The sequence below is a fragment of the Styela clava genome, chromosome 7 (assembly GCF_964204865.1).
Source record: "Styela clava chromosome 7, kaStyClav1.hap1.2, whole genome shotgun sequence".
Taxonomy (NCBI): Eukaryota; Metazoa; Chordata; class Ascidiacea; order Stolidobranchia; family Styelidae; genus Styela; species Styela clava.
The window spans coordinates 5,400,046-5,420,158 of NC_135256.1; the positions used below are offsets into that span (position 1 = coordinate 5,400,046).

Genomic DNA, 20,113 nt, shown 5'->3' on the forward strand with positions numbered 1-20,113 from the left:
CTTGTGACTCATTGTGCCCAAATTGTTTTTGGTATTAGGTAAAATGTATATATATATATTTACTCTCGACCCCAGTTGGACACGACAATGAAGGATGGAAATTTTCCTTGAAGCGCAAGTTTAGTTCACTTCCGCAAGATATCATGCTTTTATTTTACGGAGAAATTAAATTATGTCCAACATAAAAAAAAATTTAATCTCGCAATCAATGCTCACAAAGCATAAACATGACAAAGATGTTTTAAGTGTCCGGTCAGGATATTTTCGATAAGTTGCGAGATTCAATTAGTTCCCAACTCTTTAAATTAAAATTTTCAACACAAGAAAGCAATATAGACTATAGAGGACTTGCACGGGTCACGTGACTTTGTTTACTGGACGGCAAATAAACAAAAACGTCCATTTGGCTCCTGTCAGTTGCAAGTCGGATAATACGTTTCCGTTTTGTTTGGCTGTTGAAAATGGGTATTTCGTATTGTTCCGTTGGCTGTACGTATAGACAACGAAATGGATCTTCAGTTATAGTCCACTGTTTTTAAAAGATCCGGAACGTCGCCGGCGGCCGTGTGAACCACCCTCAGTGGGAGAAGAGCTGCAATCCTCACGCACATAACTATCTCCGCATGGGATTGGTACCTGCGAAACTACCAGGGTGATCAGAGAGGCGGTGGCGAGGGTATTCCTAGATGGCGAATTTAATTGAATTCTGGTTATTTTTTGCATGAGCACTGGCGTTAATTAAACTTTAGTTGTCTATTCAACTTTTCACACTTACTAATAGATTACCGGTACCTGCTAAGTAAGGAAACAATACCTTATGGTAATTGATGATTAATTCCTTACACAAGTCAAGTCTGTAAGTAGACAAGCAAGTAGGCCTTATGAATATTTAAAGAAATTGATAACGGCACATCATCATTCACCATCAACGAAGTGCTGTCCGCAAACAGTGAAACACAAGCGAGATGACTTCTAGACTTGACATCAAGCAGTCCCTCCAATAGATGATATCCACATTGCGCGACGTTCCAGATCTTTTGAAAACAGTGGAATATAACTGAAGATCCATTTCGTACTTGTACTATACGTACAGCCAACGGAACAATACGAAATACCCATTTTCAACAGCCAAACAAAACGGAAACGTATAATCCAACTTGCAACTAACAGGAGCTAAATGGGCGTTTTTGTTTTTTTGCCGTCCAGTAGCCTAAACAAAGACACGTGACCCGTGCAAGTCCTAGTTCGGTCGTTTTGAATAGATGGAAAAAATATGCAAGGGTATGGGATAGAGAACGTGATTTGATGGTTTTATATATGCAAAATGAAAACAGCAATACTGCGATTCGATGTGTAGACAATAGGCGTACCGGCAGTCTATGAAATAAGTATCCAAGTTCAGAATATCTGTCAATATGGACATCACGCCAACGACAAAACAAGGGTCGTAACAGATGCATACAAATTTGTGCAAAACAACTAAATGTGTTACAAAATAATTCACTGGTTACTTGTATTGTTGAACTATAAATTGGACAATAGATTAGAATTAGTTATATTGGATCACAGCGGATCATAATATGATGAAATATCGTGCAAATCTCAGTATATGCTATCAGATTTATAAAATGGATAGGAATTCACCATCTTATATATGGATTATTCATATGTCTTTGTGAAAATTATTGAAGATGCTATTATATATAGTCTGAAGTAATAATTATATGTACTATATAGCTTGGGAAGTATGGTATTTTTAATTTTTCACCTATTCATAGAAATTGCCTCATTCTCACGATTTGATTCGTGTCTAACATAAAGTTTAATTAATTGTAATTAGCCCGACGCCCTTCTTATTCTTTCTCTTTTTTTTCGCTTTTTCAATTACTATTAAAAACATGATCTGCGTAATCATGTGATGTTCTTGTTCCTTTTAATATTTATTCCTATTCCAATACTTTCGGGGAATTGATTTCTGGGGCCTCTTAACCGGGCTTAAAACTCAAAAATTTATATTTCTTCTATTGTAATTATGATGCCTGCTTTAGAGTGTCCTGTCTTGGTAGAATCTTACCTTAAGGGTCGGTCGACCTTGTTGACCTTGGAAGTCTTGCCCGTCCCCTTCCGTATACATTTTTATGCTTATTGTTGTTTGCTTATGCTCATTGTATTATGTACATGTATCGGAAATAAATCATTATCTATCTATCTATTGTTACTTCATTTTATCGTCATTCGTCTCCCACAGGATAAATATGTAAATCCATCTTGATTTATCACTAGAATTCGCTGTAGCGAAATTACAGTAACCATTAGCAACCGTTGGAATAAAACGAAACTTTACTTCAGTCGCACATTTAGTTTTGCAGGTTTTTCGATCTTGAGGTCGCAATTGTACTGTGAATATCTATAAAGTTTTGCGAAAATATCTGTATTTAGTTTTAAATAACAAAATTATAAAATGGATTCTGAGTATTTGAAGAAACACCTGGGATCAGTTTTGACAGAAGCGCTCTGCGAAGTTGTTGAAAAACGGCCCATGGATCCAGTGGAATATATCGCACATTTTTTGTACAAATTCAAGGAAAATGAAGCTGCAGATAAATTGGTAAAAACAAGTTTCCTCTTTTTTATATTCCACTATTTCCATTTGTTTGGTTTTAACCCATTGTACATCTCACGGGACGGACGCGTATTTTCACGTTTTAAACTTTTCTTTAAGTTATGCCCGTCCTCCAGGTCCTCTGTGTTTTGTGTTTGTTCGTTTGTTACTGTTTTGTTTCATACCAGAGTGACCGAAATAAAATTGATTGATTGATTGATCGTTGTAACTTATGTCATTTTCTGTTAAAAGCACCTATAAGTTAATGGTCATATAAGCTACCGGTACCGTACTTTAACTTATCATAAAAAATAGAGTTTTCAAAAATTTCAAGAAATCAATCAATGCAAATCTGTCTTCTGCACAGAATTATGCATCGAGAGTTGAATCGCTGAGGTTAATATGTGAACTGTTTCATATAATTTGTCACTTCAATAACACAAATTTTGATTGAAAGCTTTATAGAAGAAGGTAGTCAGTGAAAGCTGCAATTCGAGTTATAAATTTTTGTTTGAATTTGTTCGCTCAAACGAATGTTTTCAAAAAAATCGTGAAAAATAACTATTGCCAAATAGAACTAATTAAATTGAAACCACATTTGAGATAAAAATATATTGTATTTGAAAATTAACTATGAATAAAGCATTTAACTACATTTCATCCTAATTAAACAATCATCTATACATCATCAAATCATTTGAAATATCCAAACTGCAAATTTGAGTTGACTATAATAACAGTTTATGGTACATAACCATGTTTTGTTTAAATTGTCGAATTAGACTAACATTGGCTTACTTATAGGACATTATGGTATTTGTCAATTTATCATTTGCCAAGTATCATCAAGTCTTTCAGTGTAGGTATACAGGAACTGGAATGCATTGAATTGAACTAGCACTGGGTCACTTACTGGAGTCTATCCGTTGTTTTGTATCTAAATTTTTTCATTTTTGTGCAGTTATCAGCAAAAGATCGACAACTCAATGATGAATTACGAGCTGCTGAAATGGAAGATATTCTTTCTGAACAACTCTCAGAAGAAGCTAAGACGATTAGAATGAGAGAAATTGAAGAACAAAAGGTCAGTTGTTTATGAATCAAGCTTATCTCATTATGGAGTAGGTTCAATTAAATACTTCTTACTGTACAAGAATCTATTTTGACTTGAAAAGAGATTTCATAGTTTGATGTTTAAACATCCATTTACTTTCCCTATCAAAATGATTTAAGTCAGTGGTTCCCAAAACGTTTCCTTTGTGTTCTAGATACCACCAATTGTTATGTCATTATCACAGTTTAAGCATGCGTATATTCCCAACAATTCAGTTCGATATATTAACAATTCGATATCTCAATTATATATGTCAGTATCGGCCCCTTGCGGGCACTCCTGGCCCGCAAATAAATTTAGGCTTCCAATATTGGCTCTCGGTCAATGAACTTTGGTATAAATTAACCTTCATTGAATAATAATAGGATGTATAAAATAAAAATGTATAAAAATCTATTTTGATATTTTGAAGATCAAATTTTATAGTTAATAACTGTGGTTAATTCTCACCTTTTCAAGGCAATTATCATAATGGTATATCTTGAATGAGTGAAAATTTGCTATATTATAGATATATTGAATGAATTTTAAAATGAAGTATAATCTGTATGCAATAATTTTCTTTCATATATGGAAGATATTTGCCAGTACACTATAAGGTTATGTAATTTGATTCTATTTTGCTATAGTGATACCAAACAGCATGGCAATCAGGATTTGTTAGAAAAAAAAGTTTTTGAGTTGGTGAAATATATTGATCTTACAGCAAGTTATTAAGTAATTAAATATGACTAGTTGCTAGGAAAGGTTCCCAGGAACTTCAAGAGATCTGTGCGGTGCGCAAGCACTCGCCTTATTAACATAGCTTTATTATATTTTGGTTAAAATAGTCAGACACTAACAAATTCTTTCTGTTTATTTTTCCCATTATTTCCATTGCAGAGAAAAAGTTGGTGAAGTTCAAGAATGAGTTTATTTATTGTTGAGATGGATCATTATGGAGAATTAATTGATTTATATAGTATTGGATTCTGTGTTCATTTATTGAAGAACTGTCAATTTATTTATGAGTTTTTATGCATTAGCTAAAAGCAGTATAATTTTTCTGATTAAATTTGAGATATAAAAACACAGAGTTTGGAATTACAGCAAAGATTAGAGTTTACTATGTGTCAGGGTCAGTAACCATCCAGAGATTGTTACGTTTTATGAAAGAGGTTGGATAATTCAGACAGGGACTGAAACAGATACTAATGGTTGTGTCAGAAGTTCTCAGAACAGAAAGAATGTGAGCAGTGGCGTGTCAAACTTTTCTGCTGCCCGGGGCGAGTTTCTGATAATGCTGCACCTTGTACCTAACTTCAAAAATAATTTAGGGATAAACAAATTAAAGATGTTCTCATACATGAGAATAAATAAATTAAATGTCAGTAAGAGTAAAATGTTTGTAATATTATTATTTAAATCGACAAACTAAGCAACAAACTCACCCCTATAACATGCTACCCCTTTGGTCCCCTTTTAAGCACGCCACTGAATGTAAGATATTGGTCAAATAAAGTCAGAATTGGCTTGTATATGAAAGCTTCATATTAGGTTAGAAATAAATAGAAGCATTTTGTTCAATTAAGAGAAAAGAAACACTAAGAAATCATTTGCAGGTCAGTGACAGTTTGAATTTGAAACAGAACCAGGCTAAAATTGAAATTGTTTCAAAATATTTGATGTTTCAAGTGTGTTTTCTTAGCTAATAAAACTAGATTTTAAAATTACCAAATATATTATCAGTAGTGGGATTCAGCCGGTTCGCACCGGTTCTATAGAACCGTCTCACAGAGTTTCATGAGATCAGCGAATCGGTTAGCATTACATGACTTTTTGTAACAGAACCGCCTGAAAATATGACAATTGTATGATGGAATCGGCTGACAAAAAATTTGAAGCCCTCCACTGTATATAATGTATTACTTCTAATTATGTATATAACATTATCACCAAATTGTTTATTTGAAAGCTCCTGATCAGATATGTTTTGTTTGAGAAATCACTATTTAATCTAGCATGGAATATTTGTCAATATTGAAGGTAGTAAGACAAAAGAGCTTCTAAAACAGATTACAACAATATAGCTGCTTTTTATTCTGGTAGTTATCTGGTAGTTTTATCAAATTATAACTCATTTTATCAAAACATCTTTTTTAAGTTTCATCCTACTGGTTTAAAGCCCTTGATATTTGCTTGTATCATTATTTGTAAATTTGAAACTTTGAGTTTGTCATCAATATCCTAGCAAAGATAAAAAAAAAATTCAAAGTACAATATTTACTACTGAAGCAATTATTTTTACCAGGCAAGAAGAATTGAAAATCGTCCACCAGAACCAACACTTAAAGACTTGACAAACAGACCAGGAGCTCCTAGTCTCACAGCAGTTTTAGAAGATGAAGAAGATTCTTCACCTACTGGGGTGAGTGCCTAAAAATTTTATTGAAAACTTGTTTTTCATTGCAAATGTTTTGCACTAATCATATGGCGCTAGTCACAGCTCACCAGCAAAAGTTTGCTCAAAGAAAGCTTACATACTACTATTTTATTATAGTGATATTGATAGACGGGCCTAAATTGCACTTGGCTAGTATAAACATCATCCATTACAGCACTGCTAAAAATCACAAACACAATTGTTCAGATATATTATACTGATATACTCCTCTTTCTTAATCATACCGGTGTGTTGTAGGTTTGTCATTGGCTGTTTTTGCACAAGCATAATTCAAAGTAGTGGGTTTTTGCTTTGTTTCAAAATAAACATTAAATTTGTTAAACATTGGAAATACACTTCCCATCATCTCGCTAATTATCTAGTCAGATTAGAATTTTATCATGGGGAGGTTGATTATATGTGAGGAAAAAGATAGAGCTCTCATTGACATCTAGTGGCTCACATAACCACTGTTCAGTAGCAGCTTCCCGCGTCATAGCAAGTCTGGGCATACGCTTAAATTGTTCAGCTATTCCCTTATCTGCCTGAGACTGATAACCATACAAGAGAGAGTCTGTTGTTTGTCATACGATTAAGCTGTCCTAACTGCGTATGGTCATAAAGTCTTCTTAAGACAGTTTGTTGCGAATTAAATTTTAACTTTGAAAACAAATGAATATTTGAATTCTATTCTGTGAAAATTTGGTAGTTGAACGATCTTGTTCAGTGTATCTATTGCTGCATCTTGCGAAATATGTATTGTCTTCAGTGTTTGTAATCAATTGTGTGTGTGCCGTTCAGAAGTGTAATTCTGGATCAATGTCCTTCATTGTATTGTAATAGATTGGTATTGTAGGATTGTGTATTTCATTTAATTGTGCGGAGACACAAATCATGGTAGTGGATTCATAAGAAAGGGAGAAAATGTTTGAAAAAGACAAAGTACCGTAGTTCAAAAAAAAATATCCAATAAAGACCCTTTTTAATTTCGTTTAAGCGAAATTTGATTGGCGCCTCGAGTTATATTAAATCCTAACTACTATGTAAGATGGTAACTGAGGTTTGTAGTCCTGGATAGCTCTCAGATTGTTGTATTTTTATCTGGTTTAAATATGAATCAGACAAGATAAAATCTTCATTTTAGATGTTTCACCGTTTTACTCACATTAGTGACAGTTTCCACCACTCCCACATTCTTGCATTTGTGGCATTCGCATATCAGAACTAGTATCTAAGCAAGAATATGGGATTTAAGGCAATATTAGCAGCTTTTGCCTCTTGGACCGTTTATAAGCTTTAGAACAGGGGTGGGCAAGGTTTTTGAACTCGGGGCCAAGAATATTGCCCACCAAGACTGGCGGGCCATGTAAGTGTGATGTAAAAAGTACATTTCATGAAAAATATTTACAGTGTTATGAAAGCAAAAGTTGAAACAATAAGCTTCGTGCTCAAACTAAATTTAATCGATATCTGAACAAATTTATTATATGCTATTTTTCATCTAAAGCACCAAAATTTTGATTTAGTTTGGTTGTGGCAGCATCAGGCGGGCAAGATTGAATTACCCAACGGGCCGGATTTGGCCAGCAGGTCATAGTTTGGACATGTCAGTTCTATAAGGGTCAAGATTTTTGAATTTGAGTTAGGTTCATCACAATAAGCTGCAATAAGTTTAGACTTATCTAGAGTACACGCGTAACAGCTAAACTGCGTAGAGATTTCCTCTTCAATATACACTTGTACCGTAGCTGTATAGGCCTACCTAATTTCTGTGCACAAATAAATTCATCATCTTAATAATTGAACACCTCGTAGATGGATCAGTAGAAACAAATGAATCTTCTCATCTGCATGTTGATTTGTCGATGTCTGCATGAGTATTCAGTGTTGTAAGGTCAGTACTTTTGCATGCTGTTTAACTCGTTCTATTTTAATTAGGGCTGGGCTATTTCGAATACCTGATGATTTCAGAATCAAATCAAATATTTTTTTCGAATTAGATCTCGAATACTTGGGAGAAATATGTAACTGTCACTTTTTTCATTGTAATTGGTCCTGTCAACAAATGAATTACTGAAAACATCAAAAAAAAAATTTGGGTAATTCACCTCGACCATTTGCAGAAAGAAAAAAAAAAGGATGACGACGAATCGAAATTTGCTCTGAACCGATTCGAATAATTCACTATTCGAATCGATTCGAAGTGTCCAGCCCTAATTTTGATGTTATTGATTGTACAGTAGGGTGTGAGGATGCCCTGTAAAAATTGGCTGGTTATTGTGTGTTTTTGGCCTACAATCTATTTATATATCTTTAATATACACCTTTAAAATTTACTTGTTTTTTACTGAGTCCTTGCTCGTCCCTTTTTTTTTATGGTAACTAGTGTGTTGATAATTTCTCATCCTTCCCAAAATTTTTGTACAAATATATGTTGTATTTCCAAACTTTAGTTTGAATGTTGTGATAGCCAAATTTATAAAGATATTTTGGGTGATAGCTATGAGGTGAATTAGCTTTTTTCCAAACCTTTTAAATTTTTGAATGTTAGTTCTGTACCCTGTTTAATGCTTTGTCGTGTAATGAATGTTTGTGTAATAAACTTAGCAAATGTTCTTCCAGTCAATTTAAAGTCTGTAATGAAATTTAAGTTGTTTTTTCAATAAATAATGTAATTATTCATTTCTTTGCAGAGGACACCAAGAAGTAATGAAGGAATTTCATCCAAGAGTCAAATTTCTACAGATTCTAGCACTGTTACCAGATCTACAGAATATCAAGTGGGATATTCTGAGCGACATGTGGAAAGCGAATCTCAATCTAGCTTAAGTTCACACTTAGCTGAAGAGAATCTGGCATTCCAGCCACATAGAGAAGACGAAGTTAAAAGTACATCTTATACTAGTGTGGGAGAAAACACTTCTTCTCAACTGCAAGAAGAGCCAACAGTTTCGAAGGTCAAATCTGCGAGTGAAGCTTCTATTAATTCATCTGATTCAGGATTCAAACCTGCAGTAAGCCCTTCTTCACCCGCCGAGGATGCAGATGATTCTTACTCTAAAATTTATCCGGATTTGCCCCAGCTTTCCTCTCCTCTTCCTGGTTCAGTTCCATGGAGTACAGACACTCCTAATGAGAGCCATAATTTGTCTTACGACTCTAAAACAGTTGAAGATAGTGCGAATGCTGAGAAGGCAGATAAATCAGATGGCGGAAATGAAATGAGCCGGGTTCAGAAACATGTCCATGATGCACATCACCCTTTGCATGGGAAACTCATTGAAGAGCTTGAAGATAGTATGGATTCAAAACCTATCACAACGCAAGACCCAGAACCGCCTACACCACGATCATCTCTTTTGCAGGAGATTGAACAGGGAGCCAAACTGACTTCTACAACTCAGGAGAAGAAGCAAGATTCACCCATGACCCAAGATTCTGAACAATCAGAATCAGTTGTTGGAACGTCGGAAATTAAAGATGAAGTTGAACCAGTCAAAGGTGAAGAGTCGGGGATAAAAACAAATTTGAAGGGGAATGTTATTTATGAGGTGACTGTTGATGCGGAGGTTTCAGAACATGGTGATGAGCCTGAACAGCCAGCTGAAAGTCCTGCTTCTGAAAGGGAATCACACCAGACGCCTCAATACATGTACGACAATGAAAAACAGGATGGCAATGAAGTTTATACTCCTTTAAAAACTGGAGAAGATACGGAAGCAGCTTTGATTGAAATTAGAGAAGAAACTGCTGATGAATATTTGAATTTGGAAACAACTCGCTCAATTCAAGATACTGAAGAAACTGATTTTATCGTTGGCGACAGGGAAATGAAAAAACCAAACGCTCATGAAATTTACCCCATCAGTCTACCCCCTTCTTATCGCTCTATTTCGCCCACTGGTGGTGATGAAAGTATGAGTGAATTGAAACAAACGAGTTCGACAGAAATTTCCTCACCGAAACCAGATTTAGAATTACGAAGTCATTCACATGAAGATTTATTTCAAGAAGGTAAAAAATCAAGCAAAGATGAAGCATATGAAAACGAGGACGATTCAACAGCTGAAAAATATACCTTTAGAGAACATCCTGGTGGTCTGGTTGAAATCGTGGATAAAACAGTTGAAAATAATGAGGAAACTGTAGATTTAACAACTCAAGATGGACAAAAAATGGAATGCGACGAACGAATCCTGCATGATAGCTTGGATGAAGATGATATAATTGGACACAACATGGAGGATGATTTTCAGAGACAAGCAGAGGATCAAACTAGAGAAGTAGAATCACCAGAAAAGCCCAGAGATGGAGAAGCTTGGAGAATTCTTGTAAAAGACCAAACTAAAACACCGGACTTGGAGAAACATGAAAATTTTTCTTATCCTGCACAAACCCCAGATAATGAAATAAGAAATGTGTCGTCTATTGAACCAAGAATTGAAGAGCCTGCTGAAATAAATAACGAGATATTGACCGAAATAGCTGATGAAACGCTACAGCAGACATCTTCATCTGCAATGTCTGGTTTGCCCAATTCATCAACAGCGCCTATTATCTACCCAGTTGGAGGGGAGTCTCTTCCATTAGCCTATGAGCCAGAGATCGAAGCAAGTATTTCAATTCCACTTCTTCGTAGCGAAAAAGAAGAGCCTGATCGTTCAGAATCCAAACAAAGCCAGGCACAAGCATCGTATAGAGATGATGCGGGTGTTGATGATCTCTTCTTCGCTATGGGAATGGAAGATCCTGAAGATGTTGACCAATCAATGGCTGCTGCTATGGATGCAGATAATGACAAAGAAGATACTGCATCTTTACATGGGTTCGAAGATTCAGCGGCAATGCCGTTGGAAAACAAACTTGTAACTTTAAAGCACACTTCCTCAATAGCTATGGATGCTTCTTACCAGCCTCTTAATGGTCTTGCTGCCCCGTTGGAATATTTTGAACAAGAAGAGGAAGCATTAGACTTGAGTGATAAACCTTCCTCCAATTCTAGACCCAATTCTGCTCAACAGCAATCAGTGGCTCTGCAGCTCACAGAAGAGACTTCCTCAGATCGCAGTTCATCATCAGTTCCTATTGTTAGTGGCCTTGCACTTACCACTCTTGAAAATGAAGAATCTAGTTTTGTTCCCGCCCCTGCCCCACCACCAATACACATGTTATCTGAACAATCAGCACCTCCGATGGCACCACACCCGCCTAAATCTCCACCCACGGATAGTCTAAAAGCATCTCGGAAGTTCAAAGGAAAAGTCTCTAAGTTTGCAGCACCCATGAATGGAAAGGCACCCCAAGAACAGGCCGTGGATATTGACACTGCTTTAGAGGAAATGATGGATCAAGATGACGTCGAGGAAGATCAGTGAATTCAATTCTGTGGCAAAATAAAAATTTTCAAATATTATTTCATCCCACCCCAAACAAATAAAAAGATTTGTCAAATATACTTGAGGTTCTAGTAAATGTGTATTGGACTGCAAGCCCTTTGTCTACTTTAGATCAGAATGTTACCATTGCCACAAGGGTGTTTGAACGAAATAGTATTATAAAGATAAATATAATCTCTTTCCACAAAATAGCAAGTATATTTGCAAGCTTTCGTCGGATCATATTCTACTTCTTCAGAAAAAACAATATATAACTACAAAGATTTTAATAATTGCCGGGTTAAATCACTATAATAAGAATCGTGAAATATAGGATTGGAATAACCTAGTCTGTCTCATCTATTTCCAAGTAAATTGGTATTTATGGATGATTCACCAAGATGAGACAGCATCCAGGTTGCATTGCGTACTTCCTTGTAAGTTTTGTGTCATCTATTTTCAAAAATACAAAACATCATGCTTTGAATGATGTTCCAACTACATTCAGTGAACTTCCATACTTACTGACATTACTTTTTCTGTCGGCTTAATATTAACTACTCTTGTCTAAATATATAAAATGACATTCAAAATTAAGCTGACTTGCAGGTTTCATCATTTTGGGGTCAGTATAACTTATGGTAAACATTTGCCAAGATCTAAAATTGGTGATGTGTTCCGGATTAACCTGGAAAGACACTCTTTGTCCTGAAACGTAATTACCGCATCAAGCAACCCACTGAGCAACTTCTTCTATGTATCCATTTGTTGTTTAAACAATTCGGGAAGCGTTTCAGCTTACTGAAAACTCACATACCTGTTGGGCTTCTTACTGACTCTAATTTAACTTCTCATCTACTTGTGCTTTATTGAGATTGAGGTCCTTAACCTGTACGGCACTTACTATACCACCCTTTTATAATTTGCTTATGAATGTCTCTTTAATATAGTGGTTTTATCTTATTTTCAAATACTGTATTTTGCTTTCTGCTCAAGATTCTTGTTCAGAGTAGACAGTATGTGAAAAATTTAGCATGAACATTTTCACTTTGTTTTCCCATCTAAAGTTCTTCCATTTAAAATGCAGTGTTTTCAACCGTCCTTCATTATAGAAACTTCAAATGCTTTTATTTTATCTATTTCATAAAATTGTACGATTTTTACCATATAAATTTAGTCTGGAAAGCTTATTTTTCAATCTCATATTTGTAATACTTTTCTGTATTTCATTGTAGCACATTTCAATAGTCAAACGTGTGTGTTTCCCTCAAATTTGAATAAGCACACCTGACCTTGCTAAGAGCAGATACTCATATAATTGAAAAATCCACAAATTGTCAAAAACATCAGATATCGACGGTATATTGATTTAATATTGTTTCATTTAACACTTCGTATACCATATTGAGGGAATTTCAGGTAGTGACCATTCATCCACTATTAATCCCTTTTGTTGCTTTACATTGTTGCATATATATATTACATATTGTAGGCATTTTCTCTTACACACGTTTCAGTCTGAAATGCATTATTTTTGTAGGAATCATTGTGAATTTTGTAATTATTTTGGGTGCAATTAATTGGTATATATAGTTTGTTTGTGACCAATGTAAAATAAATGAAAACAGTATTGGAAGGCAATTTGTATAGTTATAGCATAGGAGCTTAACTGAAAATCTAATGAAACATTCACCACTTTATACTAAATAGGGTGCTCCAGAAGTGTATGTGCCAATATAAAGGTAACTAATTTTGTTTGCCTATTTTACATCAAGTTATGTAAAGGGACTGAAACCTATGGACAGGGGGTATATTCACTTGGCTAACACAGACATTCCTGAACTCGTAATAGAACTAAAATAAGGAAATCTGAATTAATATTTGGCCTAAACTGGTACATACACTATGGAATTCCCCTAAATTGTGCAGATCTCAACAAAATGACAGACAAGAGATATAATACACCGTACTTCTTGTGTCTGCTTGCCCTAATACTTGTTCAGAGCAGCCATAACATCACAACAATTGGCCTATTCTAGGATAATAATACTTAACTGGGTTTTTGAGAATCTGAGAGGTGATAGAACACGACATCCTGAGCCTCTTGTCAGATAGATGTAAATGATGTATCTATGTTAAAAAAAGGGTTTGTATTTTGGCTACACTAATTTGTGACTTATTGCCCAGAGCGTGTCTAGGTGTTTAAGGTGTCCATAAGGTTAATTTTGTATATGAAGTTAGTTCTCAATATATCTTAACCAGTTCTGTTGTTTTTCAATCAGTAATTGTTTAGGTATTTTCACTTCATTCAATACATCTGTGAAGGTGAAAACAATATATGGTATCGATAAAATCCCTTTGCAGTTTCAGTTTTGTTATAAAGTCAGTTCTCAATATATCTTCACCAGGCTAAAACACCGGACTTGGAGAAATATGAAAAGTTTTCTCATCCTGCGCAAACCCCAGATAATGGAATTGGAAATGTGTCGTCTATTGAACCAATAATTGAAGAACCTGCTGAAATAATTAAAGAGATATTGACCGAAATAGCTGATGAAACGCTACAACAGACATCTTCATTGGCAATGTCTGGTCTGCCCACATCATCAACGGCCCCTATTATCTACCCGGTTGGAGGGGAGTCTCTTCCATTAGCCTATGAGCCAGAGAATGAAGCAAGTATTTCTATTCCCCTTCTTCGTAGTGAAGAAGAAGAGCCTGATTGTTCAGAATTCGAACAAAGCCATGCACAAGCACTGTATAAAGGTAATGCAGGCATTAATAATCGCTTGTTTGCTATGAAAATGGACAATCCTGAAGATGTTGACCAATCAATGGCTGCTGCTATGGATGCCGATAATGACAAAGAAGATACTGCATCTTTACCTGAGTTCGAAGATTCAGCAGCAATGCCGTTGGAAAACAAACTTGTAACTTTAGAACACACTTCCTCAATAGCTATGGATGCTTCTTACCAGCCTCTTAATGGTATTGCTGCCTCGTTGGAATATTCTGAACAAGAAGCATTAGATTTGAGTGATAAACCTTCCTCCAATTCTGGACAACAGCAATCAGTGGCTCTGCATCTCACAGAAGAGCCCTCCTCATTAGGAAGTTCATCAAAAGTTAGTGGCCTTGCACTTACCACTCTTAAAAATGAAGAATCTAGCTTTGTTCCCGCCCCTGCTCCACCCCCCATGTACATGCTATCTGAACAATCAGCACAGCCTAGCGTGCTGCAAAGTTCAAAAGCCCCAGCAACCCCGATAGCACCACACCCGCCTAAATCTCCACCCAGGTCTGGAGGGCACTCGCATTCTAAGTTTACACGTATGTTTGGAAAGGCGCACGAAGAACAGGGTGTGGATATTGACACTGCTTTAGAGGAGATGATGGATCAAGATGACGTTGAGGAAGATCAGTAAATTCGATCCCATGGCAAAAAATAAATTTTTAAATATTATTTTATCTTACCCCACACACGAAAAAAACCTCAAAGTATACTTGAGGTTCTAGTAAATGTGTATTCAACAGCAGGATCTTTGTATACTTCCTACTTTAGATCCGTACGTTGCCATTGTCGCAAGGATGTCTGAACGACTGTCCATAAAGTCCCTTTACAATTTCAATTTTGTCATTAAGTCAGTTCTCAATATATCTTAACCAGGTTTGCTGTTTTTTAATCAGTATTGTATTTTTACTTCATTTGATACATCTGTGAGGGCCAAAACAATAATTGGGATAGATAAATTCCCATTGCAATTTTAAAAGTTTCAAGACTTTATGGCCCTATTTAACGGTAACTAGAAAGATGAAGATTATAATGAATTGTAAGGTCGAATCGCTATAATAACAATCGAAAAATATAAAGTCTGCCTCATCCATCAAGATGAGACGGCATTCAGGTTGCGTTATTCTTACTTTTTATATACTTCATTACAAATCAAAATTCAGAACATTGTGAATTGGAGATGTTTCAACTGAATTCCGTAAACTCTCATGCTTACTAAAATTACTTTTGTCTGTCAGCTTTTTATGCCCTGTTGGGCATAAGCTTCTTACTGATTTTAATTTAACTTTTCAACCTTTTGTGCCATATTGAGATTGAGTCCATAACCTGTATAGCACTCACTATACCCTTTGCACTCTTTTGAATTCGCTTATCAATGTCTCTTTAATATAGTGTCCTTATCTATTTCTGATACTGTATTATGCTTACTGCTCAAAAGCCTTGTTCAGAGTAGACAGTATGTGGAAAAATTCAACACAAATATTTGTTACGTTGTTTTCACATCTAAAGTTTTTCCTATCAAAATGCAGTGTTTTGAACCATCCTTCATTATAGAAACATTCCAATTTAGAAACTTCAAATGCTTTTATTTTGTCTATTCCATAAAATTGTAAGATTTTTTACCATATAAATTTAGTCTGGAAAGCTTATTTTTCAATCTCATATTTGTAATACTTTTCTGTATTTCATTGTAGCCCATTTCAATAGTCAAACGTGTGGGTTTTCTCCAACTCTGAATGAGCACACCTGACCTTGCTAGGAGCAGATACTCATATAATTGAAAAATCCACAAATTGTCAAAAACATCAGATATCGATGGTATATCGATTTGATATTGTTTCATCCAATACTTTGTATAACATCTTGAGTGAATTTTAGATTGTGACCATTCTTCAACTATAAACTCCTTTTTTGCTCAGTTGTCTGATTTTATGACTGTATATCTGCTTTACATAGTTCCATATATATATTACTGTATTACAAATTTTAGAAAATTTCCTCTAGACGTGTTGCAGTTTTGAATGCAGTATTTTCGTAGAAATCATTGTGAATTTGTGATTATTTTGGGTGCAATTAATTGTTATATGTATATGGTTTGATTGTAATTTTTCGATTGTATCACCAATGTAAAATAAATGAAGACAGTATTGGAAGGTGATTTGTTCAGTGATAGCAAAGAAGCTGAAAATTCTAATGAAGAAAATATCCATCAGGATGTACTAAATTGTGCAGATACCAGCAAAGTGATAGACAGTGATATGATATACTTCTTTTAACATAGCTGCTTGCCTTAATACTTATTCAGAGCAGCCATAACATCAAAATAATCAACCAATTATATAATAATACCTATTACGCAACTGGATCTTTGAGAATCTGAGAGGTGATAGAACGCAACATCCTGAGCCTCATGTCAGATAGATGTAAATGATGTATCTATGTTATAATAAAGGGTTTGTGTTTTGGCTACACTAATTTGTGACTTATTGCCCAGAGCGTTTCTAGGCGTTTAATGTGTCCATAAGGTTAATTTTGTGTATGAAGTCAGTTCTCAATATATCTTAACCAGGTTTGTTGTTTTTCAATCAGTAATTGTTTAAGTATTTTTACTTCATTTGGTACATCTGTGAGGGCGAAAACAATATATGGTATCGATAAAATCCATTTGCAATTTCAGTTTTGAAAAACAACAAACCTGGTCAAGATATATTGAGAACTGACTTCATATACAAAATTAATCTTATGGACACCTTAAACACCTAGAAATTGTGAGGGCGAAAACAATATATGGTATCGATAAAATCCATTTGCAATTTCAGTTTTGTTATAAAGTCAGTTCCTAATACATCTTCACCAGGTTTGTTGTTTTCTAATTAATAATTGTTCAAGTATTTTTACTTCATTTAATACATCTGTGAAGGCCAAACAATATATGGTATCGATAAATTCACTTTGCAATTATAAAAAATTTCAAGACTTCATGGACACCCTGTATATGATAATATGGAATCAATAAATGTATAAGGGAGGACTTTTACAGCTTTGAATCAACCGAGACACAATGTAACAATTTTAAACTTGTTGAAATATTTATGACTGGATGTTCGACCTGGTTTTAAGCAAAAATAATTTTAAGGCAAAGTCCGTCTGCATTGGCTTTGTTCAGAAGAATGCCACAAATACCCTGGAGTAATATAAAAAACACCAGAATGATAGGTTGATGATTTAATAATGAGCTCTTGCCTCAAAGACATTTGATCTTGTTTGCACAAATGTTTATTCTCTATACATTTTGCTTTGCTCTGATAATTTTGAGATTTGCTGAATCATTCACCTTATTAGTGGCCTTGAAGGCATATTACAAGCAAATATTTATCACAATATACGGGCACCCAGGATTCATATTCTAGTCAGAAGTTTTTTATACAACGTATTCACACACGTTTCCTTCTGAACAAGGCTCTGTACAAGGGTAGGGATTTATTATAGTTTGGAAGGACTGAAATTTTCCCGGTCGGCATTATCTACCCGATTTATTACACCCTTGGTGAGGTGGCGACAGAGAATTTGAATCTGCGATGCCATCGTCTAGCATTTTAACCATTAGGCCAGGGGTATGCAGGGGTGTTAATGAAAGTGGGGCAGATACAAATAATTGGATGAAACCGTGGGCGCACCTTTATTTAACATGAGAGTAGTTGCAGCCAGTGATGGGATTCAAATTTTTTGTCAGCCGGTTCCATCACACAAATGTCATATTTTCAGGCGATTCTGTTACAAAAAGTCATGTAATTCTAACCGATTCGCTGATGTCATAAAATTCTGTGAGACGGTTCTATAGAACCGGTGCGAACCAGCTGAATGCCACTACTGGTTGCAGGCACAAAAATGGTTATTGATTTTATGACATGTGTTGTTTGCTTCGCACAAGCTAACTGTCAAACATCATATGCATAGATAATAAATTGTACTCAGGTATAGGCTTTGTAACACAAAGGGATTGGAATTCACATAACAGATTGAACTAAATTAAAAATTTGTTCCGTGGGCAAAGTAGACATCAATACTATTCATCTGTATTATTGATTTTCAGGGGGCAAACACTCCTGCTGCAATGACAGCCACAACAGAAGGTGGAGAGGCTTCTGTATCAGAAATCCCAGCTGAAACGGAGAACGCAGCAAAACCCACAGAAGAGGAAAAAGTAGCTGAAGATACAACAGAAAAGGAAGAGGGTGAGGCACCCCCTGCTGAAGAAGAACCAGCACCTGCAACTGAAGAAGAGCCGGCACCCGCAACAGAGGAATCTGAACCCCCAGCAGAATGAATTATTGTTTTCTACCTAGCTACAGAAATGAACAAATTATTAGCAGTGATGCTATTTGCTGCAATTCACCTTTCAATCCAAATGTCTTCCTATTTTACAAATTTTGATCGTGTATTCATGGCATCAATGGATGCTGTGGACAAAAAAAAAACAATTTAACTAATTACTTTGAGCCATTAAAAATACTCCTGGCCTGGTTGACAAAAATTTGGACTCTGGCTTTATTTTATACCTTCAAGAAATTTGCTATTCGACCACATGATAACAAAATTTGGATCTTCAAGCTTCAGTTGATATTTTTGACTCAGAATTCCAGCTTTCGAAATAACTTTGATTGTTTAATGTGATGTTCTAACAAGTACAGGGTAATCGAAAAAACAAAACTCATCAATCACTTATGAAGTATTTCTATGAAAATTTATTTAACACTTGAACTCTGTGTATGATTGTACCTAAAAAATTTAGTTCTCTAGGATGCATTGCATAAAAGTTATGTTCTCTCTAGAATATGTTCCAAATAATTTTTTTTTTTTTGGGGGGGGGGGGGAGGAGAGGGGGTACGTTAGGCTGTACGCTGTACATCATGATTCTCTCTATATGAATAGGGCTTCTTTCTTTTCTATATCACAAGCTGGCAAATCAACTATGTAATAAATGACACAAAAGTCTTAACAAGTTTGGATACTGACTGCTATTTTATGTCAACTAGTGTGCCAATGTAAGAGTAGTTTTTTGTTATTGAAGATGTCCTTGGACCCTGGCATTATATTGGCCAGACCTTGCTTCCTATTTTTGTACACTTCTCGCTGAATCTACTAGAATTCTAGTCTTTACCTATTTTCTGAAAATACTTGAACAATTGAGTACTTTTGAATTTTTACCTAGTTATGGTGTTAATATATTTTGTTTGTGTATTTATGTGAGATAAATTTTGAATGAATAAATTATCTATTTAGAACAGTTTTTTTTAGTATTACCATAAATCGATGCTGGGTACATTCCAAACGCTGAGACAAATCACGATCGTCAAGACAAGTCAACGAATTTTAAAATTTGAGCCACGTCTCGTCATGGGCCTAGAGTGAAATCAGAAAGCTATATTTGAATTACATGATCTCAGCTAGATCATGGACCAATCGAATCTTGAGTCAAGTCAGCATATTTTAAATTCGAGTCATAGATCCTCAAGTTGAATCAGCAAATTTTGAAAGTTGAGTCATTGAAACTTGCATCAAGTCAGCTTCATTCCCAGGTCGCATTTTTTACAAATCGCATGACAGGTTTGATGCATAGTCGACATTGAAAGCAACAGTGAAAAAAAGTCGCATTCACTTATTAAACTTTTTATTTTAAAAAAGATTTAATAATGTATTGACAACATTTGCCAGTCTCAAAATAGAGTCATTCGAATGAAGGGTGGCATAGAGAAGACTGAAAGACTAGAAATGATTTGAGAATAAGATATCATTTTTATCCCTGGAA

General features: G+C 35.2%; 1 protein-coding gene across 1 annotated transcript; it reads left to right on the top strand.

Moving 5' to 3' along the window:
• The first annotated feature begins 2,327 nt into the window (after positions 1–2,327).
• LOC120328708 (uncharacterized) lies at positions 2,328–13,896 on the top strand. The gene is made up of 4 exons (XM_039395240.2): positions 2,328–2,608; positions 3,564–3,686; positions 6,007–6,123; positions 8,832–13,896. Exons 1-4 carry the CDS (start codon positions 2,462–2,464, stop codon positions 11,511–11,513), a joined length of 3,069 nt encoding a protein of 1,022 aa, XP_039251174.2. The 5' UTR covers positions 2,328–2,461; the 3' UTR covers positions 11,514–13,896.
• The last annotated feature ends 6,217 nt before the right edge of the window (positions 13,897–20,113 follow it).